The sequence below is a fragment of the Delphinapterus leucas genome, chromosome 19 (assembly GCF_059928025.1).
Source record: "Delphinapterus leucas isolate spDelLeu-1000000601 "Yukka" chromosome 19, BTC_Dleu_Yukka2, whole genome shotgun sequence".
Lineage (NCBI taxonomy): Eukaryota > Metazoa > Chordata > Mammalia > Artiodactyla > Monodontidae > Delphinapterus > Delphinapterus leucas.
In genome coordinates, this window is record NC_143147.1 from 14901016 (window position 1) to 14913775 (window position 12760).

Genomic DNA, 12760 nt, shown 5'->3' on the forward strand with positions numbered 1-12760 from the left:
GGTCCAGCACTACCTTTCCACTGCTCCTTTACCTTAGTGACCCAGGCGTCATGCTCCTAGTCACTGCTCTCATCAAGGACCCAGGCACCTGATCCTCCAGGCCACAGCTTTCTTCCTTAGAACCCACAGGCCTGACTTCATAGCTTTGTTGCACCTCCCTCTGATGCTCACTCTTACCCTTGTTTTGTTTTTTTGTGATTTTTTTTTGCGGTACGCGGGCCTCTCGCTGTTGTGGCACGAACCCGTGTCCCCTGCATCGGCAGGCGGGCTCTCAACCACTGCGCCACCAGGGAAGCCCCCTTGTTTTGTTTTGAAAGTTATATTAGCCATTCGTCTTGTTCCCTCTTGCCTGATACCCACACATACGCCAATGAACTATCTAGGTGGTTTTACTGTGGCTGAGGGGGAGGGGCTGTTCTGAGGTTGAGGCTTTGGGATTTGGGGAAGGAGAGGTAAAATGAAAACCGGTCTATGGTTGAAATGATACAGAGACAGGGAAAAGAAATATTGTAAAGAAAAAAAAGAAAACAAGTCAAAGATCAGGTGTGAGAGTGGTGGAAAAGCAGAAGCAAATGGGATTATGTCGAAGCCTTACCCTTATTCTTCCCCAAAGAACTCTGATTTCCCTGGGACACAAAGTGGGTGGAAAGTTATAACCTTTAAAGATCACAAGGCAGGGTAGGATGAGCTCTGCCTCCCTTAAAATATAACCTCACCGGGCTTCCCTGGTGGCGCAGTGGTTGAGAGTCCGCCTGCCAGTGCAGGGGATGCAGGTTCGTGCCCCAGTCCGGGAAGATCCCACATGCCGTGGAGCGGCTAGGCTCCTGAGCCATGGCCGCTGAGCCTGCGTGTCCAGAGCCTGTGCTCCGCAACGGGAGAGGCCACAACAGTGAGAGGCCCGTGTACTGCAAAAAAAAAAAAAAAGAAAAGAAAAAAAATATATATATATATATGAAACCTCACCATCTCCCTTCTTCCCATCCTCACCCTTCCTTGATCCCGAAGCTGGGAGAGCAGAATAAAACCAATTTTCAAAAGAGAGAAGTCAGCAGCATGCCATTTACTGGATTAGCAGCCAACGGCATCAACTAATGAATACTTACATCCACTCCTATCATCTCCCACTCATTTTGGAAGACTGTGGAGGAAACAAAGAGGTAAAAATGTGTGACTATTGTTAGTTATTCTGTAACAAACATACAAGAATTTATAAATTCAAAATAGTACTCTCCTTAAACAGTTACCTTGGAGGGTTGTGCACTTATTTTAATGATGCCTACCCCATTGCTCAAAACATTTAAAAAAGTCCTCTTAGAATTACCTTCAGAGGCAGTTAGAAACCCCTTGTAAGGAATCTTCCTTTATTGTCACACCTCATTTACGATATATATATATATATATATATATATAATTTATTTATTTATTTATTTTTTGGCCGTGCTGCATGGCTTGCAGGATTTTAGTTCCCCCTGGCAGGGAAAGAGTCCTAACCACTGGACAGCCAGGGAATTCCCTTGTTTACCATATTTATCACTCACCTCGTTCATTAATTTAACAAGCATTTATCTATTGAGTCCTACTATGGCAAAGCACAGGGACACAGTGGTGAACAAAACCAGACTCAGAACAACCATTGTGAAGTTTACAGATGGGAAAGGCAAAGAAGTAACAAGTAACCCCCAAACACACACAAACTTTGGTTGTCCAAAGTCCAGAGGAAAGCACGTGGTGTTACCAGAGTCTACAGTGGGTATTTCACACAGTGAGGCTGCATGGAGAGCTGAAGGTTGAGTGGGTGTTACTAAGGTGAAAGCAACAGGGTTTAAAAAAAAAAGAAAAGAAATGGGTATTGGAAACGTTGGGTGCCAAGAAGTTAAAGTAAACACAACATAGGCTGGGTCACAGGATACTAACAACAGCTAATATATGGCGTGTTTACTGTGTGCCAAGTATCATTCTAAGCACCTTAGAATCAGTATATAAGCTGATTCAATCCTATTATCATCCACATGTTATAGATGAGGAAACCAAGTCCCAGAGAAGTTAAGTAACTTGCTCAAAGTGTCACAACTGGTAAGCAGGCTCTGGAGTCCGTGCTATGAACCTCCACAACAGAATCTGGACCGCAGGTCCAGGAGAGGAGGGTGAGGCTGCGGCTGGGGGATGGGTGTGGCACCGTGAGGGAATGTGGGCTGTGAGTACTGTGTCCTGTTTACCTGTAGCAGAAGTCACACCCCTGAGTCAGAGCTCAGGCTGGGCTGCGTTGCTGGAGCCATCATGGCGTGTGGGTGTCCAGGCCTGGCTACTCAGTAAGGATAGGATTCCCAGCATTCCTAAGGCCGTGGTCCTGGAATCTAGGGCCCTCCTTAGGCTGAGATTTCACCTGGGAGTTAAGCAGTTTGAGAATAAAATTTGGGAAGCCACTCTTACAAGAACACAGGGAGGTCGTATATAACAAGGAAAATTGAGGGCAACATCTGCTCAAACGCCCAGAAGCCCACTAAAGATTGGGCAGAATGGGCGGTGTCACTGGCTTACGAAGTACGTTTGGGTGGTTTGTGAAAGAGTGTGAGAAACCCTGTGCCAGTGGCTGAGGGCCCGGGCCCAGGGAGGGAACTGGGGATTTGCACACAGTAGAATTAAGGAACGCTGGTTCTGCGTGGGGGATAAAGGAAGCCATGGACGGAGTGTGTGTGGGGGGCATGCCGCGACTTCCCCTCCCCAGCCCTCGCACCGCCTGGCCCGCTCCCCTCGCTTCGCCATGGCTGGCATTTGGGGTCTCGCACCTCCACCGCCCCCACGCGTGCTGCCGCGGGGAGCGGCCTGACCGCCGCTTGACGCCTCAAGAGGGGCGGGGGTCTCACTATTAAAAGGGGCAACAGGCCTCGGCGCGGGCCCCAGAACAGGCCCGCTCCGTTAGCGACGCCCTGGAGTCCGCGGCGGGCACGATGCAGCTCCTGGTGAGGGTGCCGTCTCTTCCGGAGCGGGGCGAGCTGGACTGCAACATCTGCTACCGGCCCTTCAACCTCGGGGACCGCGAGCCCCGCCGCCTCCCCGGGACGGCGCGCCCGCTGCGGCCACACGCTCTGCACCGCCTGTCTGCGCGAGTTGGCGGCGCGTGGCGACGGCGGCGGGGCGGCCGCGCGCGCAGTGAGTCTGCGCCACGTCGTCATGTGCCCCTTCTGTCGCACGCCCACCCTGCTCCCGCGCGGCAGGGTCACTGAAGTCGCTGTCAACCCGGACTTGTGGTCACGCTTGGAGGCAACAGAGCGGGCCGCGCACGAATCTAATGGGGCGGGTGGTCCAGTTCGGAAAAGCGGTGAGGCGGCCGAGAGGCCGATGACTAGGAAACGGAGAGAAGGGGGCGGGGCCTAGGAGCGCGCGATGGCGTGAGCTCCTGCGGCCCTGGGCCCGGGTGCTGGCACCCGCGCGCAGGTGGCGGCGCCCGCTGCCTAGCAACGGTGAGGGGCCGCCCGGGTAGGCAGTGGAGGGAGAGCGCCCCGGAACGCCGGTTCGGCTGCGCCCTTCCGCTGCCACTAATCCTCCTCCTTCCCCCCAGTGCTGTACTGTCCGGAGATCAAGGACTCGGCCCACATGACCCGCTGCACGCTGTAACCGCGGAACCCTGAAGCTACGGCAGAAGAAAGGCGGGAGCTGCATTCTCGGGGTGCGCTGTACTACAAGGAACTGGTGCCAAGCCCACCCCCTGTCATGTCCCGGAGTGTCACGGATGAGGGAGGTGAGCCAAGGGCGGAAGGGAACGCCCTGGGAGGTGTTGATGCTGCGCTGGGGAGGCTCCTAGACGAATCGCCCCCGACTGTGCCAGCCTTGCATATTCAGGATGGAATGGCCCAGGGAGGATAGAAACAAAGTCTACGTTCCCGTGGGAAGCAGACAGACTATTTCCCTAGCTGTGACTTTGGCTTTTGTCCAGGGCAGCTCTGATGTGTGGGAGCAACAGGTCCCATTTTAGCAATTCTGTGTCAATGATTTGAAAGTTTAAAAAAGACGGAACGGGAGAGAAGAGGCTGATTTCCATATCATATTAATCTCACTTCTCTAGCACCTAAGAGAACTGAGAAAAATAAACCGTACCCCCCCTACTCCCTCCGCTGGTATGCCTACTAGTTTCCCCCTTCCCAGTACTGTGTTCCTAAAATTGTCAAGACGCATCCCCACCTATGAGATTAGGAGCCTCGCTTCATTTCAGAATCTCCCTTCAACCTGCTAGGGCAGGTATGACGACGTCCAAAGGGCATTTATCCGAGTCACCTCATTAGGGCCTATCAAGGATAGGAGGGAGAGCCATTTGGCTATGGCAGTGAATTGTAAACTTTCGATATTATTTTTACAGCCACAAGGAAACACTGTCACTACTGAAAAAAGATGCTCATCATACAATTTTAAACTTGTGTCCCATATTTAGACATCACCTATTTCAGGGCAGGGGTTCAATTTAAAAGTCCTGTTCGTATCTTGTGATCGTAGAGTTACAGTCAAGGACCAGCAGCATCGGCATGACTGGGAGCTTGTTGGAAGTGCAAAATCTCAGGATTTCACTTCTGACTTACTGAATTAGACTCTGCATTTTAACAAGAATCCCAGGTGATCCATTTAAATAAAAATTTAAGAAGCACTGGTCCAGGTCCTAGACTATGTTACATTTTCCCCTGAGTTAAAAAGGGGAACTTATTAAGAATAAACCTCAATTTTTCTAACTATGTTTTTACCTTTTTCCTTTCGTTAAGTCTCAGCTTAAATATTCCCTCTTTGGGGAGGTCTTTCTCGGCTTTCAATCTGGTGTAGCCCCCTCCCTCACCCTCTGTAATACAATGCCTTGTTTTTTTACTTTTATTTTCTGATATGTGTTTTGTTGGTGTCCTGCACTACAGTGTAAGCTCCATGACAGCAGTGACTAACTTGTGACTGTTGTATCTCCAAGGGCAACAGCAGTGTTTTTAACATGTACTCAATAAATGCTTGTTGGAATTACATTTTTTAATATAATAGCCTCAAAAATTGTCTGGTCTCTCAGCCTCTGAGAAGCTCTGGTAGTGAATACATGTCAAGCTGTAGTGTCCAGCGGTTCAAATCTTTAGCAAGCTATGCAGGTCTGACCCCCCACCCCCCAGCTCCTTTAAAATAAAAGTGTGCTTCTGCAACTGGGAACTGAACCTATGAAGCTGTAGTGACCTCTACTGACTCTTGGCAGAACTAAACAAGCTGAAGGTGGAAAGGACGATCAAAAGGATGAATGGAAGGCAGTTCTGAAACTTATCAGGCACCCCTCCCACTAAACTTCTGTCCAGTAATTCCTGCTATCTCTCTGATCTCAACCTGAGGCCTGTGGAGGTGTCCTGCTGTCACCCTCCATCTCCGCTGAGCTCATCACACTGGGGTGAGGGTTGGAAAAAGAGCCTTGGAGTTGTAGCTGATGATCCAACAAATAAAAATGAGAAAAAGGAAAAGTCACAAGATTTAAAAAAAGAGAGAAATGGGTAATAGGAAATGGCAGGAAGCAACACCCTTTCTTTCCTCATCCCTCCCCGAAACCAAAGAACTCCCCCACTCAAAAATAACAGAGCACACAGAAAGGAAAGTATAATTTATATGTACAACCAATAAACCTGATACAGAAGAGGGGACTGGGACAGACCAGGAGTGGGTGTGAAGAGACCGGGAAAGGAGCAGCAAGAAAGTGAAGGGGAGCGAAGAGCAAGTGGGGGGTTCGCCATGCAAACTGCCACTCTCCCCAGCCCCTCCTGGGGAGGAGGATGTGCCCATGTCTCCCCAGCCTGCCCTCCACTATTTTGCTCTGGTCCCAAAGGCAAGGTAGTCCCCTGACTAGACCCCCTGCCTGACCCACTCAAGTTTAGTTCATATCCAGGTCTTCAGGAGGGAGGGTAGAAGTCCTCCAAGAACCTGAGCCCCAAAACTGGGGGCTCCCCCCACATCTGGCCCATTGTGTTCTCCACCACCCTTTCTAGGTTACCTGGGTCCCTAGGACAGATTGGGGAGCTCCTCTTTGGCTTAAGGGAGTATCACCCAAATATTACTCTCTTTGTAGGGGTGGTCCTTGGTCCCTAGGGAGGGGGGAAGATTCCCAACACAAGATGCCGGTACGCAGGAGGTAACTGAGCCAGTGAACGGCGCCTTTATTCTGAGGCTGAACAGCAATGGACTCCCTCCCTTGTTAACTGCTCCGCCCTCCATTTGGGGGGAGGTAGGGGAAGGAAACATGCAGCCGCCCCTCCTCTTCCCTTCCACCCTCCCAGGGCTCACTGCCACCCCTCTCTAAAGTCACCCTCCTCTCTTGAAAGCTCTTTTCCCCACCAAAGTCCCTAAAGGCCGGGCAAGGCTAACCCCCCACTTCTGCAAGAGATGGAGCTTACGCTGCAGGAATAAGAACTGGGGCGGCTCCACCTCTTCCCCCCCCCCACAGCCGCTCACTGGGAAGCTGTGTGTGCTGGGCAGTGGGGGGTACAGGTACTCGGAAGACCCTGCTGACCACCTCCCACCCAGACCTCTTCTCACCAGCACAGTCTTCAAAGCACGGTGGGAAAGGTGCACGGGGTGGAGAAGGACAAAGGGCCCTTCTTGAAGAGAGCTGTAGAGAGGGGCAAAGGGGCTCCTAGCCCAGCGGGGGCCCAAGGGGTGGGGAAGGCGGAGGACTGGCAACAGGCCCCAGAGCCTGAGCTGGGGGTCGGCCTCGGGGACGGGGCCTGGGTGAAGGGCAGGCCTGGGATCCGGTCAGTCGTCTATACAGATCACCTCCCCGGCTCGGGGCTCCTTCCGATCCAGCCCGTCTGACACCAATGCCCCCACCATTTCCTTCTCCTTCTTCACCAGCACTGGAGGGCCGTTGGTGGCGGCTGTTTGGGAAGGGGGTAAGGAAGGGTCAATCCCTCCTTCACTTCCCATTGTCGACTGCTTCCTGACGACAGTATGTTCTTACTTCTAGGTCACCTCATGCCACATCCAATTTTCTAAGGTAGGGATGGGAAAAAATCTCTCTCTCTGAGATTCCCCACTGTATGCATGATGGAACACACGCTCCAACTTTCCCCGGAACCCCCTTCCAATTTCATATTCTCTTCCTCTGAAGTAAACAGCTGGAGGAGGCTCAGGTAGGTAGTACCAAGCCACAGAACCACTAAAACCCTAGATGAGGTTTTTGACGATGGGAATGGAAGAGAAGCTGAGAAAGGGATGGGAAAAACAAAGTCCAGAACCACTCCATTCCATAAAACACTGGATACTTCCAAGGAAATGAGATGGGCTGGACAAGTAAAAGGGTAGCTGAGCAGGGATGAAGCTTGGAAAAGGAAGAATGCAAGGAGCAGGAGGCAGGAAGTCACCAGCTGACCTGTGATGAAGGACCCTGCAGGCATCTGGCTGTAATTGGCGCCTGCGGCGGCCAGGGCCCCTACGGGTGCGGCGCTGAAGGCCGCCCCGTACCCCGGAGGTGTAGCGTACGGCCCCGGGGGGAAGGCCTGGAAGAGAGAGCGAGCCCACATTAGAGGGTCCACAGTCTGTGAGGAAAGAAGCTGTCGGGGAGACATCATGGGCCAACTCCAGAACTACTGAGGGGTATCACACAGGCAGGGAGGCTCAAGGCTGACGAGCGTGCTGGAGCAGGTCGTTGTTCCACACTGCACGGGGCTCTGAAGGAGGTGTTCCTACGTGTGCAGGAGGAGTACCAACAGGGAAAACTGGAGTCGGGGGAAAGAGGGTTACCGGTGTGGGGTGAGGCTCCGTGCCCTTGCTGGCCAGCCGGCTGAGGATGCTGCGCTCGGACATCTGAAGGCGGGCTGCGATGGGGGGTATTCGGGACAGCGTGGCTGGCAGGCGGGTCACGTCCGCCTTCATGTCGCTCAGCAACTCCTCCAGCTGGTTCAGAACTGGGGCCCGGGCCACGGAGAAAGAAGGGCAAGAGAAAGACAGGGAAAGGGAGAGATGGAGCCAGGAAAAGAGATGAGGAGTCACATGGACAGATACAGTCAGAGAAGGAGAGAGAGGAGGGCACAGATGTCGAAGAATCAGAGACCAAGGAAATGACAGAAGTAGAAAAAAAGAGCAACTCGGGGACAAGAAAAAGTGTCAGGTAAAGAGGCAGAGAGACCAGATCACCACAGAGGACACAGATGGAGAGAAAGAAGAAAGGAAAAGGGAATATGGAGAAAAGGGAGATAGGGGAGGGAGGACATCGGAAGACATGGGGGCGGGGAGTTGTCAGAACATCCCATACTGAAAGAGTGAGGTTTTGGGGTTGGGGATGATGGGGAGGAAATAGTCAGGAGGCGTGGGAGGTGGTAAGTGGTGTCAAAGACGTAAGGAATCAAAGTTTTAATATGTAAGGGGGGGAGGGAGGTTAGAGGGTCAGCATTACAGATTCAAGGAATTAGAACAGGAGTCAAAGGGGCCAGGAATCAGTCACTACATCAGACAGGATTAGATGGTTAGAGGGCTTTAGAACTTAATCTATTATTATCAAGGTAAGAGGGTTTGGGAGGAAGGGTTGAAGGTCAAAGGGAAGTTTCATGGGGTAGGGTCAGAGGGTGGGACGGAGGTGCTTTCTGCTTCATGGGGTGAATGAGACGTGAGGAACGTGGTTTGTGGGACCGGGGGTAAGGACTTTTGTGGACTATACACAGGCCAGGGCCCCAGAGAGAGTGCTATTAGCAATATGGCAGGTGTGTGGGTCAGCGAAGAAGTTCTGCCCTGTGGAGGGGACGTGGCACAGTCTCATGGAGATTGGGGGGTTGGGGGGAAGGTCCCTCCCTTAGGCACTGATGTGAATGCTACTAGGCACGGATGAGGGCTGGCTGCACGAATCCTAGAAGCTAAAAACCAAGGGGGTACCAGGTGGGTCGGGGTGGGGTCAGAGGTCAGAGGGGGGTGGTTCAGAGGGTAAAGGGGTCAGAGGGGTGGGAAGATTTTGAGGGGTGCGGGGTGAAGACTTACGCAGCGTTGTGGGCCCTCCCCCGCGCGGGGCCGCCGCGGCCCTTACCCTTGTGCAGCACGGCGTTGGCCGGCTTGTTCCCCGCCAACGACTCCTTGGAGAGGTGCTGGTGGCTCTCGGCCAGGCACTCGGCCTCGGCGAAGCGGGCGTGGAGGGCCATGGCGGGGTGCGCCGGCTCCTGTGATAGGTTCAGGTAGGCCGCCCGCCGCAGCTGCTCCTCAATCACCAGCGCCTGCTCCAGGAGCTAAGGGCGTGGGGAGGGGGTGAGTGCGGGAGCTGCCAGCAGCAAGCACGCAGCTCGGGGCTGGAGACCCACACTGCCCTCACCAGCGGCCCAGACCCCCAGCTCCACACCAATACTGACTGTGACCCCGATCCAGACCACAGTGCCAAACACAAGGTGACCCTCTGGTCTTTGCCTCAAGCATCGCCTCAACCCTCAAGGTGTTAACCCTGCCTACATTCCAACCAGATCTGGTCCCACTTCTCACCCAAGCCCCTCTTCAACACTGTTCCTTTCCTCCCTCATCCTCACCTTGAATCTCCGGGCCAGGAACTTATTTTTCATCTCCAGAAAGTTCCCCTTATTGGCTTCAGTTTTAAATGGCTCGTTGATAATGGCAAACTGAGCATCATTCTGGATGTCCTGCCACCGTGCGTAGCCATGGCTGCCAATAAAGGAAGTGGATCATCAAGGAATTTAACAGGGCTGGGCTGTGAACGCCTTCCTTTTGGCCTGGTCGCCCCAAAGTGTGGCACTAGGCCCCCTTCCCTAAGTGTAGTTCCCCTCTCTCCAGGCTGAGAGAACATTTTTTTCTTGCATTTGTAGCCAAGGATACAGGACAATCCCAGCCAGAAGCCAATAGTCATGTCTTCGGTGCCAGATCTCATTGAGTTTCCCCGAGGAAACAGCTGCCCGTTCCTCATTCTGCCACAGCGTGTGGAGCTCTGAAAAGAGGACAGAAGACAGATGAGGCATCAGGAGTTTGTGAAGCCCAACAGACTGGTACAGAGGAGGGAACTGAACAGTGGGACAGGACTAAGGGCTTTTTAGGAGGAACAGGGCAAGGTTAGGTGAGGGGTTAGGAATAAAACTAGTTACAAACAAGGTTCAAGTTAGGATTAAGAGTACAGGTGGGATTAAGGCAGCTTTGGAGTTAGGAGTACACTTAAGGAGGACCAAGGGCAAGGATCAGAGGCAGCATGCACCATTTCATTGACAGTTACTTGGAACTGAAGGCGGAAGGAGGCCTCAGGCCCAAAGAGAAACCCCATGAGGATGAGCTAACCCCAGTGAGGAGCAGAGGGCAGTGAGGACCCCCCCACCTGTGAAGCCACCGTCTGCAATATTGAACATGAACCGCGGCTTCTCTGCCTTCTCCTCACGTCGCCCGTTGGACCGCGGCTCGTCTCGAGGAGGCCCAGGTCGAAGCTCCCGGTCCCCTTTTACATCTTCTGCTACGGCAGACAGGGCAGAGCTCACACCTCAGGAGAGTCTCCTCCCAGGTCCCAAGACTACTCTCTGTAGTGTACTGGCCCCTGGAACAGCTACCCACCCAGGACCCAGGCATTTGGTTCCCAAAACTCCACCTCCCCTCCCCTGATTCCCTCAGGGACCCAGGTGTCCGGTCCTTCCACCCATTACCTCTCTTGCCCAAATCCCCCGTCTCCCCCTCCGGCCTCTCCCTGTGCTCCTGTCCATCCATCGGCTTCTCCTCCCCCCTCTCTCCTGGCGTCGACTCCGTGGCTGTGGGAGGGGGTAGGGGACAGGAAGGGAGGATGTCACCCTCAGCCCCTGACCCCAGGAAGAGGGAACCCCCAAATTCTAAGCCCCCCATCACCCCTAAGGCCATGCACCCACCTGACTTCTCTCTGTCCCCACGGTACCCAGGTTCAGGCTCCATCTCTCCAGGTACCCCTGGCACCTCATCCTCTAGAGGAATCTTCCTTGGCTCCAGCCGCTCCCCAAGTGATGGGGCTGGGCTGGGGGTATCAGCCTAAAGGAGGACAACGGAGTCAGGATGAAGTGGCGGCTCCTAGACACCTGCCTCCACGACTCTGCCACTCCCTTCCCTCAAAGGAAGCTAGGTAGCCACACACACACCTCTGTTTCCATCTTCTCCCCAATTTTGCTATTCTTCTCTGGCTTCTCCTCCTGGTTTTCTGCTTCATCCTTCTCCAGAGGTGTCCTTACGCCATCTCCTTTCTCACTGGGAGCTGGAGTAGCTGCGGGGGTAAGGCAGAGTGAGGCAGGCAGAAACTCCCCACCCCAACTCCAGACCCTTGGCGTCTAACGGACACTGGCCCCATCTGTCTCTCCTGCCATCCTGAGCTGATTACCAGGTTTTGAGGTGCAAGGACTGTTTGCAGCAGAAGCCTCAGGAGTGGTGGGAGACGTTTTGGTAGGAGAGGAGGCTCTGGAGGAACGCTTGGAGTCAGCACTGGGGTCAGGCATCAGCTCCGGCATAGACCAGCGCCCATTGATGTGCTCAAACTCCTGAACCTGAAGGGTGCGGGGGAGTCGTAGGGACAGAGATCAGCTCCGGCGACCGGACATACAGCAAGCTCCAGCGCTTCTCCCTTTCTCGCACCAGCGTGAGTCCGGAACTCAGGGACGAGAGGCAGAGGAGCACAGGGCCTAGGCGGCCAGCCTCTTTGGCTGAGGGGAAGACGGATACCTTCTTCTTGACGAGAGACATGACTCCAATGCGGGTCAACACTTGCTGGCGACTCAGTCCCTCCCGAGGGACCCCGTCAGCAAAGGTTTCAGAGCCGTCTGCCCCGGGCTCACAGAGATGGCGCATGAACAAAGACACATAGGCCCTAAGGAGCACGGGGGTGGGAGGTGTGTTAGAAGAGCCTTAGGGGGGGCAGGGCAGTAAAGGGGGCACAGGGATTACTGAACCTGAAACTCCCGGGTGCCTCCAGGGGTCCTCCCCTGGGCCTCTCAATCTCACCATCACCTGTCCTCCAAATCCTAACTCCCCCATCTGCCCCTCCCCTTGCATTTCCACAGTCCCCTTGGTCTTGGTTACTTCATTCCTAGGCCCCATCAGTCAGCTCTTCATCCTTCCCACCAGCCCCCCTGCCAGGTTATCATGGTCAAATAAATGTGAGGCAAGGACAGCCCAGGCGAGGCTCCTGTCTCAACTGCCTCTCCCATTGGGGAGGAAGCCTGGCCTCCCTGCTCTAGGCTCATCTGAGGGGAGGTGGGGCAGGCTGAGCCCACCCCCCAGGAAACTGAGCCAGGAAAGACTGTCTGGCAGGGAGTACGGTGATCAGTTGAGTAAGGTCACATCATATGGTGGCCAAGAGGAAGGCAGTAACACCCAAAGTTTTTACCCTTCCATCCAGCTCAGCCCTGTATCACCCCCACTCACTTGAACTCTTTTTCAGTCTTGCCCCTGAGGTCCCGCACCAGCCACTGGGTGGTGAAGGCGTCCTGTGGTGGCATGCCCCAGCGCATCACAGCATTGAGGAAGGCCTTCCGCTGACGGGTGTTGAATCCCAACACCTGATGATGGGGGCAAGGAGGGAGTGGGCAGTGAATGTCCAGGATCTCATTTCTTGGTCTGTTCTACCATCAGTGACTCAGCTTCAATTTCCTAGAGGGGCCTAGGCCAGCTCTCACCTCAATGTTGCCCCCAACTCGAGCCAGCAGTGGAGGCAGTGGCTTATCCTTTTCGTTCCGGAGCTGCCTCTTGGACTGTCGACGCCCTGGGTGGGGAGATGGTGACCCCAGTTAATAGAGCTGCCACCTCCTTCCCCCCCCCTCACTCTTTCCTAGCCCTCCATTCT

General features: G+C 54.0%; 2 protein-coding genes and 1 non-coding gene across 19 annotated transcripts in view; 1 reads left to right on the forward strand and 2 right to left on the reverse strand.

The window, feature by feature from the left end:
• On the forward strand, positions 1-5663 carry RNF227 (ring finger protein 227). The gene is given in 4 exon segments (XM_089900415.1): positions 1-3061; positions 3063-3350; positions 3352-3461; positions 3560-5663. Coding segments are annotated over 4 exon segments (567 nt in total). The 5' UTR covers positions 1-2948; the 3' UTR covers positions 3616-5663.
• Positions 5591-12760, reverse strand: part of CHD3 (chromodomain helicase DNA binding protein 3) — a 25186-nt gene continuing 18016 nt past the window's right edge. For 6 of the 17 annotated variants that reach the window (XM_089900391.1, XM_089900392.1, XM_089900393.1 and 3 more), the window contains 14 exons: positions 12594-12679; positions 12343-12476; positions 11641-11785; positions 11303-11465; positions 11067-11188; positions 10824-10959; positions 10608-10709; positions 10289-10420; positions 9802-9910; positions 9498-9630; positions 9011-9206; positions 7738-8247; positions 7367-7493; positions 5591-6872 (listed from right to left, as the gene is read on the reverse strand). In XM_089900391.1, the coding sequence (XP_089756517.1) occupies positions 6632-6872; positions 7367-7493; positions 7738-8247; positions 9011-9206; positions 9498-9630; positions 9802-9910; positions 10289-10420; positions 10608-10709; positions 10824-10959; positions 11067-11188; positions 11303-11465; positions 11641-11785; positions 12343-12476; positions 12594-12679 (2336 nt within the window). In that variant the 3' untranslated portion in view covers positions 5591-6631. Of the gene's footprint in view, positions 6873-7366; positions 7494-7737; positions 8437-8964; positions 9207-9497; positions 9631-9801; positions 9911-10288; positions 10421-10607; positions 10710-10823; positions 10960-11066; positions 11189-11302; positions 11466-11640; positions 11786-12342; positions 12477-12593; positions 12680-12760 lie in introns of those variants that run through there. The other 11 variants (XM_089900400.1, XM_089900405.1, XM_089900398.1 and 8 more) reach the window with 8 other exon arrangements.
• LOC115803632 (small Cajal body-specific RNA 21) lies at positions 12071-12210 on the reverse strand. The gene has a single exon (XR_004024388.1).